At 41.9% G+C, this 21,663-nt stretch overlaps 1 protein-coding gene across 8 annotated transcripts in view; it reads right to left on the reverse strand.

The window, feature by feature from the left end:
* Positions 1-3,591: 3,591 nt before the first annotated feature.
* The window catches only part of tenm2a (teneurin transmembrane protein 2a), a 219,729-nt gene continuing 201,657 nt past the window's right edge, over positions 3,592-21,663 (reverse strand). For 3 of the 8 annotated variants that reach the window (XM_067517993.1, XM_067517990.1, XM_067517989.1), the window contains 20 exons: positions 21,212-21,473; positions 20,662-20,929; positions 19,117-19,260; positions 17,269-17,518; positions 16,875-16,895; positions 16,512-16,741; positions 15,099-15,253; positions 14,703-14,804; positions 14,207-14,380; positions 13,246-13,883; positions 12,771-12,946; positions 10,358-10,593; positions 9,940-10,236; positions 9,134-9,691; positions 8,739-9,008; positions 8,146-8,556; positions 7,888-7,998; positions 7,422-7,689; positions 6,480-6,610; positions 3,593-6,354 (listed from right to left, as the gene is read on the reverse strand). In XM_067517993.1, the coding sequence (XP_067374094.1) occupies positions 5,617-6,354; positions 6,480-6,610; positions 7,422-7,689; positions 7,888-7,998; positions 8,146-8,556; positions 8,739-9,008; positions 9,134-9,691; positions 9,940-10,236; positions 10,358-10,593; positions 12,771-12,946; positions 13,246-13,883; positions 14,207-14,380; positions 14,703-14,804; positions 15,099-15,253; positions 16,512-16,741; positions 16,875-16,895; positions 17,269-17,518; positions 19,117-19,260; positions 20,662-20,929; positions 21,212-21,473 (5,440 nt within the window). In that variant the 3' untranslated portion in view covers positions 3,593-5,616. Of the gene's footprint in view, positions 6,355-6,479; positions 6,611-7,421; positions 7,690-7,887; positions 7,999-8,145; positions 8,557-8,738; positions 9,009-9,133; positions 9,692-9,939; positions 10,237-10,357; positions 10,594-12,770; positions 12,947-13,245; positions 13,884-14,206; positions 14,381-14,702; positions 14,805-15,098; positions 15,254-16,511; positions 16,742-16,874; positions 16,896-17,268; positions 17,519-19,116; positions 19,261-20,661; positions 20,930-21,211; positions 21,474-21,663 lie in introns of all 8 variants that reach the window. The other 5 variants (XM_067517992.1, XM_067517988.1, XM_067517991.1 and 2 more) reach the window with 4 other exon arrangements.

Here is a 21,663-nt window from a genome sequence, read left to right on the forward strand (position 1 = left end):
TTTTATGACTTATGTTAATTCTTGTGTCATACTCTCTCCCGATCAGGTAGTATTTCCAGTAGTACTGGCCGTGGTTAGGGTTTGGTCGGGTTTGGTTATGCTTATTAGTGGCACAGATAATTTTAGGTTTAGTCTACTCTATGTTCCACTCATGTATATAAAACTTTTTTTTATTAAATAAGCATTGGCTTCCTGCCCCTGGGGAGTGGTATGGCAGTGCAGTGACATATTATCAGTCAAAGTTGCCTAGACCACTAAGGACTGACAATGAAACAAGGATGACAATGTTAGTGGTATCTGTAATGAGATAATACTCAGAGCTGATGCACGACTGTAAATCAAGAGCAGTGCACCAACTACTGAGCCGCTGCAGGGCAGGTTATAGGTTTCGTTGACATTTTCCTCAGATAAATACGGCTATTAATATCACTGTAACCTAACTTTGGATTCATTTATATTTATGTATAAACTATCCAAACTGTAAACATACAAATTTTATATTTGCCTTTGCAGTTTCAACAGAAATGACCTACAGAGCCAAGCGAAGCGTTTGTTTTGAGGAGATACAGAGATGGCGTGTTAGAACTAATGTTAGAATTCCCAAAACACAGCGATGTACTCACTTACAGAAACTGTCAGAATGTGGGTGTGGAAAGTACAATCCGTCACAATAGAAGATGTAAAAGACTAGTAATGATATCTGGTAAAAAAGACACCTCAAAATGGTATAATTGTTAAATAATAGCATAGTAATACTCTAGCCATGGGACTCGTTGCAATGGTTTTAAAGGCATCAGTCCAGATGCCTGTACAAGAGTCCCTACCATCATAAAGTTATTTCTGATTTTACAAAACAACCTGCTTATGTACTGTAACCAAAGTATCTGGAGGTAGTGTGAACTACTACCTTTAGTTGCACAAGCTATAGTCTCTTTTAAAAACAAATTATTTTATTTTTACTTATTGGTAACAGAACATCTGGCTGCTGTGAGAAAAAGGAAAAAATGGGACTGGCTGCTGTTTTACAGACGGACAGGGGCTGATATACATTAGAAACAGTCTGTGGAGACTGAGACATACAGCAGAAATTTGTGCCACATTGCGAAAATAAAGAATAAAATTTAAAAGAATAGCATTGGAGAAAATTTACAATTTTTGACAATAAACCCAGAATAGCCTTTTCCTCTGAGAATAAGGCCGGAATGTTCCTAGAATAAAGGGGAAATAATCTGAGAATAAATCTACAGTTTCCAAGAATAAGGTAATTGTCCAAAGGTGACAGTAAAAGACATAGGCACATATGCACTAGGACACTGAAGTGGATTATCAGTAGGTGCTGGAGAAGGGTTTTGTTTAGTTTAGGTCATGTTTTTTCAAACATGACAAAACAAACATTTAACTGTTCATTTTATTAATAGGTGCATACGTCAGAAAATGAACATATGAAACACGGTGTAAAGTCCATTGCAGCTAATAAAGAAGCGATAACACTTCAGATTACAGCCTGTTACTTAAAGGGGATAGTACAGTGAATTATATAGTGAACTGGTGTTTCAACTGTAAAGTGCTGTTGTAGAAATTCACAAGCAAGCTGGCAAGTTGGGGCCAGTGAGCTCTGCGGGCACACGACAAACCTACAAATACAGTTGCTCTCTGAAATAGCTTATTTGCAGACTCGTGTGACATGATAATATGTTTGAAAGACATTGTTTTGTTCAGGTTCTGAATTGCCATACTGGTCCAGTTAACGTAGAACTCCTGATCTTTCAGAAGCAGCATTACTAACAATCCTAGCGAGCTATTTGATGAACAGGTGTGGCTGAGCCCAACAGCCTTACTGGGAAATGCAAGGTTTAGACCGAAACCCAGAGGTTGAAGGACGTCCAATAAGGCAAATGATACCACTGGTGTCAAATGTTCCACCAAGGCAGCAACAAAGCGCTTTGTTCCTGCCATTTTGGTTACTGTCACGTCTCTGTAGCTGGTACTTTGTGTGCATGTTTAGTGTTGGAGCAAGCTGGACCTGGAACTGAGGCCCAGGGGGAGTGGGAGGAGTAGAAATCTGGCTATATTGTGAAATTTGGCCTTTTGTGAAGATCACAACAATACACCGCCTGTCCTGTGTAAGTGCTTAGGAGGTTTAGATGAGTAGGTGCTGGTCATGACTTGGTCTATTCAGATATTTGCAACACTCTAAGTTCAGGATGTTGCAAACTTCCTGCATAATGAATCAACAATTTCTGTTCACAAAATGAGAAGCTGCAATAACTAAGAGTAAAGTACTGCACAGACACATTTATACAAAATAATGTTGTTACGCAATTCAGGGGGACATACAGACTTTTACTTTTTAGGGTACTATAATTATCTGAAAGGTAAAATAAGCAGTAACTTTTCAAATTATACTTACTATACAAACAAAAATGGTTTAGAAATTATATCAATTTTTTAAATTAAACTACTATTACTGCAATTACTGAAATGACTAAAGTTAAACTCACCTCAACCAGCTACTCCTTTCAGATTCTGCTTAATGGCTACTATTTATTGCAAATTTCCGTACGAAAACAAACCCTGAATACAGTACTTTTACTTGCAATAAATAGTGTAATATTGCCAGCTTTGCTTCTAATAGCTGATTTCTAATAACCAGTGGGACACAACAGCAGCGTTATTAAGATCATTTGATGCATGGGTTACAAATTCAATAGAGATGCCAACATTAGCATTTAGATGGATGGCTTGGCTTTTGTTCTCTACAGCTTCTGAAGGAATAGCTGTTTCCTGTGACAAATGACATAAAGTTTTTAGTGATATGGTCTCAATAGGCCTTATCAGTGATCCAGCATGCAAAATATCAGGAGCCTGCAACCAGCTCATTTTAATGGCATGCGCTCAAAATAAGGTCGTATTGTGCTTTTAGTGCTCTGGTGGAATATAAATACTTCTGTAAGGCTGGATGTCAATATCAAACACACATAGTCAAAGGTCGAAAGCTCGTGGTTAATGTGCGTTTGCATGCTCACTGTAACTGAAAAGCCAAGGTTTTACTCTGCCCTATTGGTTTCTACATGACCGACAGTATGACATGACCATTTTGATTTCCCATGCCCACCAAACAAGCAGAGGAGCTGCAACACAGCATTTCACTGACATGACCAAATTATCTGTTGCTTAAAGAGCCATTAAATAATGAATAATCACCTTTTAACAATTAAAAATCATACAATCTTATTTTAATAGTCCCTGAAAAAAATAAAAGCCCAAATGTATACATAAGATGGCCTCTTTTATGTTATTAGCTATAACTTTGCATTTCCTGCCATGACACGACACACTGTCTCTGTGGCTTAAACACAAGTGATCAGAAAGGACTTCTTTGACATTATACTGTGTTTTATCTATTGTCAACACAAAAGGATTTATCCACATGCTACCACTGCCAAAAGGGAATAAGGAATCTCAAAAATCAGTAGAATCAAGTAAATTACCCCAGAAAACACCAATTATATGTAGGCATTTGGATTCAACAGGAGTGATTTTACTGGCCGCTCAAAACAACATTAGAACAACCGGGGTCAAAGTTATTGGCCCCTGTATGTGTCCGACTTGAAGAAAAGTGTAGTTATGTGTGTTTGTTTACTGGCATTCCAATAAGATAAGTGTGTTATTCATGTGATAATTTATTACCAATAAGAATATCAGCAAGACAAATGTACTTTATTAGAATAGCTGGTGCATGATGAACAATGAAAGAAAACTGCCTGTTTGAATCACGGTAGGCAGTGCACCAACAAGACTTCAAACACTGCTTTGAAGTGCGGCTAATGTGAATGTATGCTATTCGAGTCTGATGGAATTTTTAAAACCATCAAAAGAACATCAATAGTCTTTAAGCACAAAATAAGATGAAAGTGAAGTACACGTTGCTCAGTTGAAGTAAACAATTATGTTTTATTGATAAGGTTCTCAGAAGAGTCTCGTTTCAGTGAATGTATAAGAATCATCCTTTGATAATACTGATTTGGTACATTATGACATCCAGCACGAGTCTCTTCACAGTGAGAGGAATCCATTACTGCTACTGCTGTTGGGATCTAGGACAGAAATATCTGCTTCCAAACAAAAAACAGTCAAAAACAACAAACTGGGCATTGATATTGTAGATATGGAGTATTAGAGTGCCACAAAACTCTAGAGTAGTAAGACCAGCTAAAGATTTTGCACATTACAAGCCACTTCCTCTTAGAAATATAAAACTTGATATTCTGAACAATATTCTACTGTGCTGCATAAAGGTAGGTCTATACACTGTACATCGAAATATATTTCAAAAAACAGATTTCACAGTTTTAAAGACTTTATTTAAAGTATAAACCATTTTTTTTAAAACACTTTATTACATAAATTATTCTTTTTGAGAGTGACTATTATTTGCCCTGGCAGCAAACTAAAATGAATACAAAAAACAAAATGAACATTCGTACATATTTTACAAAAGAAAATAAACGCATCCATTAATGTTCATTTTGAATAGAACTGGTGACTCATTCATGATTGTCATATAGTACTAAGAATAAATAAATTAAAAAAGGAATAAAATAAAATAAATACTAACTTAACAATGTTTTCCGAACTCTGTGAGTGATGTGTTTGATCGTTCTGTACAGAAGTGCCTTGGTGAAAGTCTCACAATTCTACCGCGACTGAAACGTACAAAACTACGGCATCTACAGTATACGCAACATCCTGAAATTTAGTGTAAGTCGGACACATATGTAGTAATATGATTCTTCGCCCCATTTCAAAATAAACAATGCTGTGTGATACCACTGTCCACAAATATAGCCATCAGTTTTTTTGACTTTGCTTTTTTAAAAAGTTTATTCTCTTGTCCATTAAGAGCTTGAATTTGTTCAAGGATGCCATTAGCTTGGTTGTTGCTTGGTTAGATGTGTGCTGCCTAGGCAGCAGAGGACTGGTCCGTGGTGGACGATGGGAGGCCTGAGACAGGGGGACGACTTATAGTATTGAACGACCTTCGACCATGCCTTGTCTGTCGCTGTTTTATGATGTCCTCTGTTGATGTGTTGAGTTGTAACGGCTGCTCTCCGAAGCGGCTTTGTCTCCACTTTGGTCCCTTTGCCTTCAGTGTCTTTTAGAGACAGACAAGCCTTCACTGCAGATGCCAGCACAGTACAACTCCTCTGTGTGTTCAATAGCCGTTGTAGCGGCTCTCAGTGTGACCCAAAAAATATGGGCGAAAATATCATCATCTTTTTTAAAAAGGGGAATTTTCTTATTCATTAAGCAACAGTTCTCAAAGTTCTTCAGTGCTTTTTCAGTTATTCAAAGGTTTTTTTTTTTTTTTTTTTCAAAAAGAACCGTTTGACTAAACTTTTAAATTTTTTGCCTGTGGCAGTAAAATTAACAATAATATGTTTTCTGATAAGTCATTCTTTTCAAAAGTCCCTGCAGCGTTCCATGAGCAACGCCATTTGTTGGTTATTTCTCCGTGGGTTTTGAGAGGAGGAGGGTTGGGTAGGAAAAAGGTTTAGAGATGTTAAAGTGGGGGAATGGCAACAGTCTACCTTTCAAATAAGTTCAGGTGGGCTGTTACCTCTTGCCCATCTCATTCTGTCTGAGGAACTGGACATTGTTGCTGCTGTCAGCCAGTTCTGGGTACTGCTCCACAGGGAGTACATAGTAGCCATCGTAGCCCTGTACTCTACCTGTTGTTAGGAGCTGCTGTCGCTCCCCCTCCGTCCAGAGGCGACTGCCTCCCTTCCCATCCCTGGCCCTCTGTTGTTCTTTGGCCCAGGCCCCGGCCAGGGCTCTCTGCCTGGCCAGCTCCAACAGTCTTACCTTCTCTTCATCCACCACGTCTGAAGCCAGCCCGTACCGAACACTCAGTACTAATGATGGGACTGCAAACTCCACAGTCACTCCTCTCCTTGACCGGCCACTCACCGTCACATTGATACCGCTCTCCAGTGACTTACGTCCATTTGTAAGCCCAAGGGCTAACAGGTCACTATCAGCAGATCCTACTTTCACAAAGTAGTGACAATCTTTCCCGTCCTGGGTGTAATGGGTGCCTTCGAGGTACTGGGCGCCATTGAGAACAAGAGCCACTTTGCGGCTGTCATCACTGGCCAAAGCTGACACACCAGCCACCACTCTGCCTTCCTTCAATGCCAGCATTACTCCTCGACCTATTATTGGGGTGCTGGTGCCAAACCAGTGACCTGGCTTGTCTTTTCGTCTACGACGTTCCTTGTTGAGGAGACGACCTTCGAGGGCCATGAAAGCCTGGTTGTGACGCTCTGCTGCCTGTTGCACACCAGTGATGAGCTACATGGAAAAGTTGAAAGAAGTTTTAGTTTAAAATAAATTTGACAAAAGCTAAATCACTGTGATAGGTTGGCTATTGGATTGAGTTAAGATGTCGGCCATATTTCCTGCACAGCAGTTAGTACCTGTCCGTTCTCACAGTGCTGGGTGGCCTGCAGCTCGTACGGTGGCTCCACAAAGTAGAGCGAGTGTCGAGGGAACCCTGGGATTATGTTACTGAGCTGAAAACCAAACATCACCAGCCAGCTCTTCACATCTACAACAGCAGGCAGAAGAGGAATTACATTGCTGAATGACAAAGTAAAACTAGGTGGCAAATACATGTTTTTGTTAAATAAAAAACTAAAACTGTGTTCGGTTCTCTGACTCATCTTGTGTTAAGCAAACCTATCAGCTACTGTGCTGTATGTAGCATATTGTTACTTGCACAACTATCCATCTATGCTGCCCATAATGTCTGACTCCTGAACCCTAAATCTAAGCTTTACCCGTGTAAATTAAAAGGTGCATACCTAAACTGACATAACCCGTCAGTACCTGGGTACAGAGTCCGTAGAAATGTAGAAATCATGTCTGGGTTTGGTCACGTAAGTTAGGCTATGTAAAGTGTAAGCGCATAAATAATGATGAGAACTATAAAACAGACAACAATAATTCTTGTGTCTTCTTCAGTAGAACTATTAGTACAGCTATTAAAAACTAAATGTTACTGCTGGTTCAGTGCATGACAACTACTCAAATATTCACACGAGGGCCATACTAGAAAAACAAAACAAAACAGCTCAGGCTTGGGTTAGGTTCAGATGTAAAAAAATAAAAAAGGATGTGCTTGTCCAGTCTTTGGTTTGTGTTCTACCACTTTACTTTCAGGCTCATGTAGGTTTGTGTAGAAATCTGCAGCTTGGTTCATGCTCTAGTGTGGATTTTTGTATAAACGCTGTTATTTGTATCCAGTTTTAGTGTGCAGAGAATAGACAACTTTTAATGCCCATTTTATACACAAAGATATTCATACATCAACCTTTACAGCTTTTACCATATTAATACAGTACATATTTATCTTTTACCTGTGACATAGTTCTTGACATCCAGCATGTCACTGAGGGGGTTGTTGTTTTTGAACATGAACAGATTAAACGGAGAGGGATCCTTCCCTATCTTGGGCCAGATGTTGTAGTCGGGTGAGGTCCAGCGTCCAGCCAGGACATCGTAATCCCGCTGGGTAAAGTGGACCAGTTTCGTCAAAGGGTCGTAGAGACCACCGTGGAAACCCACAACAAGCTGGAATTCTGGGTTAGAGTCGAGGTACACCTCTCCGTAGGCTGTATACTGCACCTGGATTCAACAAACATATTAAGTTTGCTTTCGGTATTATAGGTTTTTCCTCTGATGAAAAGATCATACAGTGTCACTGGACCTGGTAATGATTTAGTGCTTTGCACAAGGATACTTTGGGCAGGTAAGAACCAAGTTCTTATGCAGATGCCTTATTGCTTTTGCAAATTTTTGTAGCAAGACCATGTTTTGTTTTACCTGTTTGATCATCTGTCCATTGCTGCTGAAGACTGCCAGTGGTGTGCCAGTGTTATCAGAAGCTATGTAGTATTCCTCTCCACTGCTCACCTCCATGGCAAACAAATGTCCCTGATCACGAGACAGAGAATTGTCAGAAACTTGCCATAAGCTGCAGCTGTACTACTCTAAAGACATTCAGCAAGTTTTCAATCTGTTTGAAATGTTGAAATTTATGAACAGGATATTAGTGGCACATCTCTGTCCACTCATGTCTACCTGTAAGTCATAGTAGAGAGATGAGATGTCTGAACTGGAGTGGTTGAAAATGTGTGTGACCCTGGTTGGGTGGTTTAGATCAGCATAAAAGAACTGAAGGTGCTGTCCCATGCTGTTTCTTGTGGACACCCTGCGGCCCAGCCCGTCATAGTGATAAACAACACTCCAGCCCCCGGGGCCTCGGTTGTAGGCCCTGAGTAGCTGACCTTTGGAGTTATAGTCAAAGACGTCTGAACCACGCTGGCTGAGGAAGCCATCTTCATCCAAGCGATACTGGACATCTCCCAGGCGTGTGATGCGATCTCTGAGATCATAGCGGAGTGGCAAGATCCGTGCACTGTTTCCAGGATTTAGCAGATGGAGGTTACCATTCAGGTCATAGCTGTAGCGCCAGGTAGACCAGTCATTCACCTGGATGAAACAATATCAAATATAAGAATGATATCACTGATTTTATGTGTCTGTTAGATTAATAATTACATGACTAATACAACAACAAAGTCAAGGTCGGAGTCAGTGACAGACTGCAACTTGCTCATAACAGGTGAGAGATAAGAGCCTAAAATGCCATTTTCTCCTCACAGAATATTCACCTTGACGCCACTGAGCTGTCCATCTCCATCATAATCATACCGGTACTGAGTGGTGTTGGCATAGGGCCCAATTTTGAGCTCTCTCTTCACTACCCTTCCCATGCTGTCGTACTGCACTGTCATCCAGTACATGAGTGAACGGAAAATCTCATACTGGACCTCCTTGATGCGACCGTGGGTGTCAAAATGCTTACTCAGCGTCATAACAGCTGTGGTGATGATCTGGTTTATGTCGTAGTAAATGACCCCAAACTTTCCAAAGTGCTCCACCTGCAGGATGGGAAACATTGAAGAAAACGTTGAGTCCTCTCACAGCCAAACAGACAAAGGTTGTATGCCAAAGGATTTTTAAGGCAATTGCTTAAAGACACTAAGCAAATCAGAAGAATTTGCACCTTTCCTGAGATCTCATCATATCTGTAGAGGTCAACAGGCAGTGGCGTCTCACTGATGACTGGTTTCATGCTGGCGATACGAAAGCTGTTGTCATGGTAGGTGTAGTCAAACCTTGCGTTGACCATTCCCTCCTCACTGAAACGGTAAATCTGCTTATCGATAAGTGGGCCCATTTTACGGTAGCGAATAGTGCATGAGAAGCCCCCGCTCTGCAGATTGACCATCTTGAGCACACCAGCTGTCTCATCATACCCGAAAGTGACGGCAGTGCTGTCATACACAATTTCTGACAGCTTTGCCAGCTTGCCGTACTTGTAGAGAACACGGCGGCCGGTGCCCAGGTAGTGTATGGCCTGGGGTCTGCCGTCCTCACTGAAGTCATGGATGATGGAGGCATTGCTCTCTGGGGGGTTGTAGGTGTTGCGAATGTAGCCGACTGACACATGTGTGAACATGGTGTGGCGGGCCACACTGGGCATGGTGACAGCTGTGACACGACCGGAGCCATCAAACTCAAAGACATACTGTCTTTGGCTCTGCAGGAGCAGCACCATGGACTGGAAAAATAGAACGGGCAAAATACGGATTAGTATAATAGCATTATCTATGGGTGACTTGCCTGCTGTGAAATAACAGCAGGACTAATTTTCTCTCAGTTGAAAAATCTGAATCTTCATAACCATGAAAATGGTTATAAATTATTTCACTTAATTCTGCAACCTAAATGACTCTGCATTCTGCATATTGCTTGCTTTCATGAAGTTTGACACTGGTAAAAATAAGTACTGCTTCTCTAGGTACTTACTTTATCAAGGTAGCTGTAGCTCCACACCTTCCCATCCACAAAAGAGCGAGACAGGATGCGTCCCTGGGGGTCAAACTCAGTCCTCTCACTCATGCTTCCTCTTTGCAGCCCAACAAGCTGTCCGGTGGTTGAATAGGACACATTGACAACTGCCAGGCTGCTGCTTGGCAACCACATAGCTGGCCGGCCTTGAGCGTCGTACATGATGCGCAGTGTGAACTTGCGGTGATCGTCATAAATCTTCTCCGTTCGTGTATTACGGTCAAAGTCAATGGAGAGGAGGTTGCGCCCATGAGCCTGAAGAAAAGAAAAATGATGTGTTACATGTTAGAGCCAACTGAAAATAGGGTAAACCCTGAGAAGGATGCAACACCATCCGTGACTGACAAAAAACCCCCCCCAAAAAACAAACCCTCACCCTTAGCTTCCTGCCAAACACAGTGACTTTGCCTTTGGTCTGCTCCTTGCGCAGACGCCACTCAATGGAGTTGAGGCCATTGTCTGTGGGCAGGGTGATGTTCCTGCGACCAATCGTGGGGCTGACAGAACCCGCCAGGATATGGGGCTCAGTGTGAAAGCTGATGCCCATTCCATTAGCATACATCACTCTCAGGGTGCCGTTGTTGCACAGCTGGTAGCTATTCCGTACCTGGTCTGCAGGGGGAGACAAATAAACCACAGATACACAGAGAAATTTACTCCATATTCAAGCCTGTGTTTAAATCCTGCTTCAGCCAGACGGAATGAAAGCTTTTAAAGAAATAGAATGCTGTACCCTGAAAATTTTACGATAAGTAATAATTATTTTGTAATAATGAAGGCTCCTAATTGAGGTAACTGCCTTGGAGGAAGCAAAGTTTGAATCTGGGTGTGGAATCAGATGAGGAGACATGTCATTGTGCTTTACATACTGGCTTTGCAAATAAATCATAATGGCTAGTGAAATGTCATTTAAAAATGTGTTTTGTGACATCAAATGATTCTGGGTGTTGCAGAACTTTTCTTAACATTGTTCCTTTAACTTTTAACATGGACATCAAGGAAAATTAAATAGGCTTATTTCTTTTTGGATCCGGCTATTTGTTTTGGGAGACATGACAAACTACAGCTGAAGACTGTACTAGAGTAAGTGCAAACACACGCAGATGTTTGCTTTCTCCTTTACCACATGGAATCCAAGTTTAAATCCAACCAGCCAATTAGAGTCAATGAAAGCCAATCTGGTAAAACAACCACTACTGTCAACATTTCTACTAGCATCTGACAGAGCAGATAATATTAGGAGAAAATTGTATTTAACGAGAAGATCCAATACACCCTTTTAATACATATGTAAATAAGTTTAGTAGAAAACGGGATATTCCAGGCATAAGCCTGAACCAGATCATGTCAATGAAATATTAATGGCCTAGATTCCCACAGTACCATCACAAACTCCAAAGTATCCTGAGTGAAAATAGACTAAACTGACATCTCTACAACTGTTATCTCTACAATTGAATGACTTGCTCTCAAACATAAGAATGGAGAAAGATAAGCACATGCTTAATGCTGAGGCGACATTTTCCCTCTGATGTCTGAAAACACGCGTCTTAATCACATTGAAGTGAAAACTAAGATAAAAATTGTTTTTAGCTCAGAAATATCTTGCAAATTTCGATGGGGAAGCTTTTTCATTTCATTTACGAAAGGTGAGAGGATCAGATGGCGTCTCCCTTTGAAGCCCCACCATAAATGACAGTAATCCATAAGGCCAATTTGTAATAAAGCTCCAGGCACATTTTAACAATGCCTCAAACAGACAAATGAAGCTTTTTCCATTGACTTGGCAGCAACAGCCTTTAGATAAATCTTCTCTGGTCTCTCTGTCTGAACAACCTCGTAATAAAACAGAAGCAAGGGAGAGGGAAAGAGAGAAAGAGAGAAAGAGAAATGAGAGCTTGAGGGCCAAGGAAAATTCACTGTGCAGGAGTTAATGAAGAGAGCGAGAAAGAGCGGAAAGAGAGGGAGATGGTTAAGTGAGTGTGTCAGCAGAGAGCGGTGCTGAAACCCACACAGGGTGGTGGAAACCTTAAATGACTTCGAGCTCTGTGAACAACTCTCCTGTTCTCCACCCGCAACACAGGTGGATCACTGAATACATCCACAGCTTATTCTCTCGGAGGCCTTCAGACTTATACAGACCACAGTCTGCATTCTTACTTTTTTTTTCACAGCTTTCACACTGGTCAAGAGAAGGGAGACAATTATTCTCTTTCTACTTCTTCTCTAAACAGACCAAATAAGCTCAGGGATCATGGGAACCGGTTGAGAGCTGTATTTGTATGTGGGTGAGTGTGTGTTAGGAGAAAGCTTGAGGGATGAGGAGGATTCACTCTACATGAGTTAATGAATTTTGCTGTGATGATATTCAAAAGCAGGATGATCCCAGCTGGGATTAACAACTATATATTGGTAATTTTACTCCATGAGAGGGAGTGCAGGAGTGGGTAGAGAAGGAAAATAATCTCCTGGAGCATGCACATAACTGAGTGAAAATTACAAGACTTTCAATTAGAGTTGGCAGACCAGCGTGTATTCATCATAACTGAGGGCGACTGTGTTTTTGAATACTAAGATAAAGCCGTGTTTCTCAAGGCAGGGATGCAATACAAACAGACCCACTTTGAAACCTTTTTACGATTACATAAATTATGAGTGAATGAAAGTAGCATTAACGAACATTACTCCTATAAAATGTTCATTTCAGTTGCTTTATATTAAGGACATGTGCTCAGCATTTGTCCACCTTCCAACGACCCCCTGCACTCATGGCCAGTATATGACTCTACCTTGCACCACAGTGTACGAAGCTTCCACAGAGGACAGATTGGTGATGACAGTGACATCATCGTCTCGGCTGGAGCTCTCAATGTCGATGTTGATGGAGCGTTCTATCTCGCGGTGGAGACTTGTTACCATGCCAGTGGGGTACGTCACATTGGTCAGGCGACCCTCACTGTCATACCTAGGAGATGGGAGATTGCAGTGCAGTGTAATGTGCAATTCTGAAACGTGCGCAAAATTAAACGTGAGCAAAAAAGTCTCAGAAAGGGACATAATTGGAATTGGCTGTAGTTAGAAATTCAAACACTTGGGGGCAGTAGTGCATCGTTAAAGCTGTCCTAAGAAACCTGGGGAAGCATAGTACATGATCAAAAGAAAACCTGCTAAAGTAATTCATTTTATGTTTCATTTAGATAGTAAAGTGGTGGAAATACTGTAAAAACAAGCCTACAGACAACTTGCTCTCCGTCACACTTGTACCTGTAAAAAGTGGTCCATCCAGTCTCGTCTGCTTTAGTTGCCAGGAGGCCTGTGTTGCCACTGTAGCCCATCAGAGCCACCTCCTGGCCCATTGCTGACACACTACGCAGTCCCCCACTGGGGTCCAGTCCTAGAGTGACCACTTGATTTTCAGGCAGCAGCACAAGTCTAAGCAGGCCTGCTCCTCCTCCCTGTCCCAGGCTGTCCCTCCTCACTTTCACAGTATTATTGCAGTTGTCCACCAGCATGGACAGTTCTCCATCAGGGCCATATGTGAAATTGTAAAGTGGCTCCCCAGTCACTAAGCTTATTGTCTGAATGTGAAGCCCCTCCCCATTGAAGACATACAGCTCCTGTTCCCTTGGAGATGCAACCTCATACTGTGCAGATCCTTCATAGCCAATGCTTGAAATGGCAGGGCCAGGACGATTGGCCTGCACAGCTCTGATGCGTATATTGTTTAGGTCTGCAATGAACAGTGTTCCATCAGGGGACACAGCCAAGGAAGTGGGGGAGTTCAAGCCGGCGTCAGGGGCGTAGCCGTCATCGCCGTAGAAGCAGTTGCAGTTGACATCATTTTTGCAATCACAATCTGAGGCCACACCCGCCAGAAGAGAGATTTCTCCATTGGTGCTCACCTAAGAAAATGCATGGGCAAAAAATGGAAGAGGAGAGCTAGTTAACAATGAAGCGGAAAAAAAAGTCACCACTCAAAGGAAATGTATCACTAAAAGCAACATTCTTTTTGAGAAATGAAAATACAGAATTGAAAACAAATTGTGAAAAAAAGTACATGTGCCTGAAATGAATAGACTTTGGAGATCGTAAAAAGTCTCAGAATATCTTAAAAAAAGACCACAGAGCTTGACCAGCTGTGCTCTCCATTTTGCTATTCACAAAAATAAGTTTGACTAAATGAATTCCAAAAGAACCAGACAAACTCCCTCTTCACCATTTGTACCTGTCTAACACGGTTGATCTTCTTCTCATCTGTCTCGGCGATGTAGAGGATGCCAGTGTGGGACAGGGCAATGGCTGTGGCGCTCTCCAGGGCAGCATGGATAGCCAGCTTGCTGAGGCTATAGTCAATGCCTGGCACTTGACAATGCATTGGTCGACCTGCGATAATGCTCACCTGCAGGGAGCAACAAAGAATGCCAGATCTTTGATCAAACAATCATACTATTGCCACAAAACATATAGCTGATAACAGTGCTTTGCTGTTGAAACAGTGCAAACATTCAACAATAAAGTAAGATTCCAGAAAGTAGAAGTCTTTGACTTAATTAACCAGTAATGTTGCCACCACTGCAACACTCCGAAAACTATGTTCCAATTTGAACTTTTGCTTCTAAATTAACTTGAGAAAGCCTAATTGGGACTACATCCACTCAAACACGACAATGAGTGTCCCCCCTAAGGGGCTTGCAGTGGTGATCCTTCCATGCGGTACAGACCTGGTGATTCTCAGTGATGCGTAGGATGACATTGTTTTCCAGGACATACAGAGAGTTGTCCATGGGGTTCACTGCTAAGTCGGTGGGCCACTCGAGACGTACCTGGTTGGCATAAAGAGATGATACACATGACACAATATGAGTGCTGAGGGAGACACTTTGAAAGAACACCAAAGTTCAGACAAGTCTGTTAATTTTTTTAAGTGACTGCAATCCTCACTCTTTTTTGATCCATTCATTTACCATGGACTCTCTTTAATCACTCCCTAAATCAGTCTTTCCCTGACCCGGGGGCTGGCTCCTTTCCACCCTGTAGTGCTAGAGCTCAGCACTCACAGGACCGTTAGATCACCATCTATCTCCCCATCACCTCATCCCTTCCTCACTTCTTCCTACCTGGCTGACGTCCATGCTGGTGTCACAGCTCAGTGGCCGTACGGCGGTCAGATCGTTGGCCCCCAGTAGAGTGGAGATGATGCCATTTTGGTCCACCTTACGTATCATGGTGGCATCCACAAAGTACATCAGCCCGTTTTTATCCACAGCGATACCTGTCAAAATGGAGATGAACCCCATGAGCGACGACTCATAACTTAAACACTGCGGGCATCGCAGAGACATTTGAAGTCAATTAAACTTCACTCTTTTCACTGGCTGAAAACGGATGGCAGTCTTGACAGCTGAATTGCTCAATGTTTCATCAAATGAGAGGGAACAAAGTGATAGAATGGGCATTGGAGTGTTAGAGAAGTGTTAGTTTTGGGATGAGTCATCAGGATGCGGAGCTGAGCTCATGCTCCTCCCAGAGGGTAACTGTACACTGCAAGCAGGGAGGCAAGTGGTGTGATGCACTCGACTTCCTTCCTTGGTTTTCCTTTGGTGCTTTTTTTGTTTTTGTTGCCACCATCTTTTTACCTTTCATTTATTTCTATGTTTCTCTTTTTTATCGTTTACCGGTGGTGCAGTGTCTAACAGGCAGCAGGTATTCAGGCAGGTGTGTTTGTTTGAGGCAACTGTGCCCCAAAATAACTTCAAGATGCACTGAGATACACAACAACAGATGGAGGATACAGCGAAGGGCACAGAGTAAATGAGAGAGAGAGAAAAAAAAAGAAGAGAGAGAGAGAGGTAGGGAGAGAGAGCAAAAGAAGGAGGAGAAACAGAGAAAGGAAGGGTGAGCAGTTGTGTGTTGGCTGACTTCACCTGTGACAGGTTAGAGGGAATCGGTAGCTCATTGTCTTCCTCTATCTCTCCCATCTTTTCTTGCCAACAAAACACACACACACACACACACACAGCAGTCCCACATGTACACACACTTATGTCACTGACAGGAAATGTGACAGTGTGACATCCTTGACAGTTTGGTGTCACAATGTTCTGAGATCCAGTGATCCACAAAAATAATTCCATTAATAAGTTTAACATTAACCTGGTTTATAACCTCCTTCTGTCTCTGTCCTGCTTTAGTTGAGTCAGAGGGTGGGAACATTATGAAAAAATATTAGATTCTGATCAAGACAATTTTAATGGACCTTCAATTTACATATAATGTGTGGTGAACAAAAGATTCAAAGTAATCAAAGGAAATGGAAAATGGTCTGCACTTATACAGCAATTTTCTACCTCTTCGATACCCAGTGCTCTTTATAAAGTTGCTTCTCATTCACTAGTCTGCACACACTCTCACTTACCAATGGCAATGGAGCTGCTAAGCAAGGTGCAACTCAAAGTGTAGGTCTTTAACAAAAACAGTTATTATCAAAATAGTTGGGAATTCATTTTCTAGATTTTTGGTCAGTTGCTCACCTTTAGGGCTCATAAGTGTAGCTTCAGTGGCTTTGCCACCATCGCCGCAACGTTCATCAAAGGGCAGACACTGCTCCCCTGTCCCGGCCACCACCTCTGCATTGTCTGACAACACGCGGCCACCCATTAATGAGCGAACGCGGTAGATTCGCCGCGAGTTGGTGTCTGAGATAAATAAAGCCCCAGATACTGGATCCACAGCCAGGAAGTACTTATGAGTTGGATTATTACTAAGGTGACATAAAAACAAAACGACAGGGTTATTATGTCAGTGATTGACTTGATTGTATATTTTCAGTTTCAGATAATAAAACCTGTTGCTGGAATGTGCACAAGAAATGTAATTTATCCTAAGGATTTTACCTGTGTCTGAAATCTTTGTTCCTTTAAGGGGGAAAGAGAAATAAAATGCACAACAAAACACATGTTAATTCACAGTGTGTGTGGAGAGCAACCTACATAGAGCAACACATAGCAGGCTGAGGTGTGATCAGCAAAATTATAGCATAGGTAAAAAAAACCCTGGAGAAATGGTAAATATTATGTGTATGATTCTGATTTTGGTTTGTCATCTCCAGTGTCTCACCTCATTTCTTTGTTCTATTTAAAAGAAAAACACAACTTATCTTTTGCATTTCTTCCTGTCCTGCTTTTTTACGTCAATGTTATCAACACTTTTTTTTTTAATCAGCAATTTTTTCTTCAACATGAAAAAAACACCCTGAATCCCAAACTGTTTTGGGATTTGGGGGTTTACCTTAATTCCAGGATGCCAGTTGTGTTCATAGAAGGGTAGACCCTGCGTACAAAGTTGAGGTCACCAACATAGAGGCTGCCATCGATGCCCATTGCCAGGGCAACTGGCGCTAGCAACTTGTTGCCGTCTGCAAGGCCGTTACAGCTGGGGCAGGAAATACTGCGTCTTCGGCCATTTCCCATGATACTGGTGATCACTGGAGGCTGCTCTGTCACAAAAATATTCTCACCGCTCCCCTTGTGAAGGATTCCTGTACGGGAGAGAAGATGGAGAAAAACACTTGTAAATCAGGGATCATTATTTCAGTTGATTAAAATTCTGAGTTGTTATTAAAATTGGTAAATTATACAGCTGTTCTTTGGCCACACATACAGTGTCCAGTGAATGGAATCTGATGACTTTGGTGACCTACTGAACTATTGCTCGTCTCCAGAACACATTTGTGTGAGGAAGTAAAAAGATCTCCACAACTACTACCTAGATGCTGTACTGTTAAATTCAGCACAGACATTCATGTCCACATGCCAGTCATTTTGAATAACTTTTGTGAGGCCTTATCTCTTCATCTTAAGGCACCATCAAATATTATATATTAATAAAATATTAAGAAGATTAATAAAATTTGCTTATTTTCTGAATGTTTTGTTGTAACTTGCTAAAAACTGAGGAGCAGTACTAATGCATTGTTTTCTGGGAAAAACATGCATTACAAGCAGGTAATGGAGAAATAAGGATACAATAGGAGTCCATTTCTGTCCCCCAAGGTATATTCTACACTAATGTACCCCATAGGGCTAATTATTGAATCATGTGTACCTTTTGAGGGCCAGAGAGGTACATATATTTTTCAAAGCAGTAAATGGTACATATACGTAGTATTTATTCACTTAGGGTACAATTTTAAGAGACAGTCTGTGTCAGGCCAAAACACCCCCCCCCACAGTAAAATAAAATTAAATTGATACAGCTGCTTTCTGCTCCAAAGAAAGAAAAGGACCACATAACCAGAAGAAAAACACCAACACAAAAGCCATATATTATTATATTATATTAGAAACTTAATGAGATTTTTTTTTTATAATGTCGATTTTAACTTGAGGAATGAGATTTTTTAGGTATATCTGTGGAAATGACAATTTGCTATTAGAATTATTAAGTCAATAATAAAAAAAGTCAGTAATAAAAATCACTGACTAAGTTAAATGACAAGCAATGACATATGCATTCAAGTGGCGAGGTGCTGAATAATGAGTACAGCTATTACCACTATTATCCTCACGGCTACAAGAGGTTGTGCCCCTAAAGGTTTATTAAAGTCACTTATTTTCCGAGACTGTGGGGAGGTATGAATGGATTCCTTTAGTTCAAAATATACCTTTATACACCTCTGGTTGTTCATTTCTGTCCATTCCATTAGTGAATTGATTGTCACATCAGGTGAACACACCAGAGTGTAGATAAAGGTGGTACTACAGAAATGGCTTCCACTTGTTCACCTCTACAGAAAAAAGTGCCCCTCCATCTCCCCGATCCCCTGTCTCTATTTTAGCAGTTGCTGCTGATTGGTTGGTGCACATTTACTCTATGAGCGGATGAGGGAGTCAAAATAAGTGCGACAACACATGCTCTTCCTGTGAAAATCTTCACTGACAGGTAAAAAGAGGCAACTGGCAACTCCATGGGAACTACAGGAAGCACAGCATGGTCTACACCCTTCTCCCCCAAAAACAATAGCAAGTTTAGTGAGATATACAATACTGTAACCTGCTACTGGCTAAGTATAAACTCTTAGGAAAAATGTGTGGAAATTAGAATGATCAGTGTGTGTATACAGTATACAGAACGTACCACTGCGTGTGTTGAGTATATGGTGCTTGTCGAGTGACCAGCCACCCAGACTGGTGGGCTCCAGCTCATAACCTTGCAAAACAGCCGTCCTCTTCTCCCAGAGGATGAGACTGGCACAGGACTCATACTCATAGCCCACTGACACTACATACAGAAAAGGGCAGAGACATGAGAAACAGAGGAAAATAGAGATGGGATACAAAAGTTAAGAAGAACAAAATAAATAAATAAATAAAAAACAATAAATGCAAAACCTGATAAAAACAAGAGAGGAAGCGATGCTATGTAAAACGTCAGAGCATAACCTCCCAAGTTCATTTGAGTTGTGAAATGTGCGATACACAGAGAAGCTAGTTAGCACCTGCACCAAAATCTGCGCTCACACCTAACTAACACTCTCACATGCTGCTAAATCAATTAAAAATGTTGCTAATTGGACAGAATTGCCCGGTGGGCCTTTAAACCTACAGGCCATGCTGGCTGGCACAGTAAAAACCCTGCTGGTGGAAACATTATGCCCCACTCATGCACATGTGCTGAGAGACTGGGAGAATGACAGTGGATGCATCCTATTCAATCTGACAGAGTTTGAGAGGATCTGCGGTGAAGAATGGGATAAAAAAAAGGCTCATATCCAGGTGTCAAGTTTGCAGAGACACGAAGACCTGAAGCTGAAATTGCTGCTCAGGAGGCTTCTACAAAATGCTGAATTAAGGGAATTATACTATTTAAGCAGGAGATTTGGTTTAAAAAAAATTAAAGAAATGTTACAAAACCAGCAAATATACGGTACATGTGCATTCAGGTACTATAGGTGCTGCCATGCTCCTACTTGTTAAAAGAGAAAGTGTGTTAACACATCAACTCCCACTGGAGTCACAGAGAGGGTGCTGTTGCCAGCACCTTTTCAGCTTCACTGCAAACAATAATGTAGCCCAACTGCATCTATATCCAAGGTTAGATAAACATAACCTCATCATAAACCATGTTTATGCTTCCTATTCTTTGAGGAATGTAAAATTACAATTACTCTAGGGAAGTTTGGGGTCTTTAAGTGAATTTAATTTCGCACACAGTATGTCCCTCATGATTTTAATGCACACTAAAGCCCTAGATGTCCACTGCATCTGTGGCCTTGACAGCAGTGTGTGGCTGACAGCATCTGTGAGCGACTGTGACAGCAGAATATAATAGCACCAAGGCTCCCCTGGACTCCTGCTTGCTGCTCCAGTAGCTAACTGCTAACTCACCCTGATGGCTAATAACCTTTCACCACAGTTACGGCTGGCTGACTGTACCACATACAGCCTCAATGAAAAATAGACATCTGAAAGGAAAAAAAAAAAAAAAAAAGGCACTTAACTGTGGCTATACTGCGCAGTGGACGGAGGCTGGGTTTCTGGTGTATTATCTCTCCTTCAAGTTTCCTAATTAGCACTTTCTCCCCTCTGTCTGTCTGGTGAAGTTTCTAATCTATTCAGTGAGTGCAGTGGCAGAAGAGATACACCCAACCCAAGAAGCTTTTCATACATCCCCTCTACTCACCAACAGCTTCAGAAAGCCCGTAGACTCTCTGCCCATATGCATCAGTCTTATCCCAGATATAGGTATAAGCCAAGTTAGGAGAGGCATGGAACCACTTCTGGAAGAGGTGGCCCTCCACTGCTACCATGAGGTGAACCTTCAGCAGGCCCATGGACACTACGGCTGGAGTCATGGTCACCTTGAGCAAAGAACGGTAACCCTGTGTCCGGGAGCTTAGGTAGCACAGCTTTAGACTTGAGCCAGGCACCTCAATCTGCTCATGCAGCACCTGGAAGACAAAGAGAGGAGATGACAAAGAAGGAGGATTAGGATGGATTAGAGCATGAAGGAGTAATGGGGGTCACGCTTCCACTGACGGCTGAAGGAAAAAAAGAGAAAAAACAATGAAAGAAATAAAGAACTAGAGAAAGAGGTGAACAAACAGGGAGGGGGAACTATGGAAGCGAAAGGAGGAAAAGAGCTATAAGAGACAGGCAAACAGGAGAGAGGGAGGAGAGCTAGGGAACCAGAAGGAAGATTAGCCGGCTGCCAGAGGTCAGTGGTACTGCACCTGTGTCTCCGGTATGATGGGTTTCTCCCCTGGCTTGGAGCTGAAGAAGGAGGAGAGAGGGGATGCAATCACAACAGGGTCAGGCCTGACGAAGCCGCTCAGGTCACATCCGGGGATCGTGTTCTCTTCTGTCTTAAGCACCAGAGTGTCCATAGCATAAAACTGGCTCCAGGGCAGCCACACGGTACGCTCTTGGCTCAGGAAGGGGGCGCGCTCGAACCGCAGAGTCAGTGATGCACCACCATTAGCTATCAGGTCAAACCTGGAGAGGTTTGCGAGAAGAGGATGGGAATGAGGTACAGGTGGGGAGTGCTGGGGTGGATGGACTGTTATTTGGACTCAATCACTGTCTGTGTTTTTCTTCTTGTAATTTAACATTTACTCCACTGCTTTAGAAATCATTTAACAAGAAAAAAGCCTGGAATAGATTTAAAATTACTAGATAAAGCAAA

The sequence above is a fragment of the Channa argus genome, chromosome 10 (assembly GCF_033026475.1).
Source record: "Channa argus isolate prfri chromosome 10, Channa argus male v1.0, whole genome shotgun sequence".
Taxonomy (NCBI): Eukaryota; Metazoa; Chordata; class Actinopteri; order Anabantiformes; family Channidae; genus Channa; species Channa argus.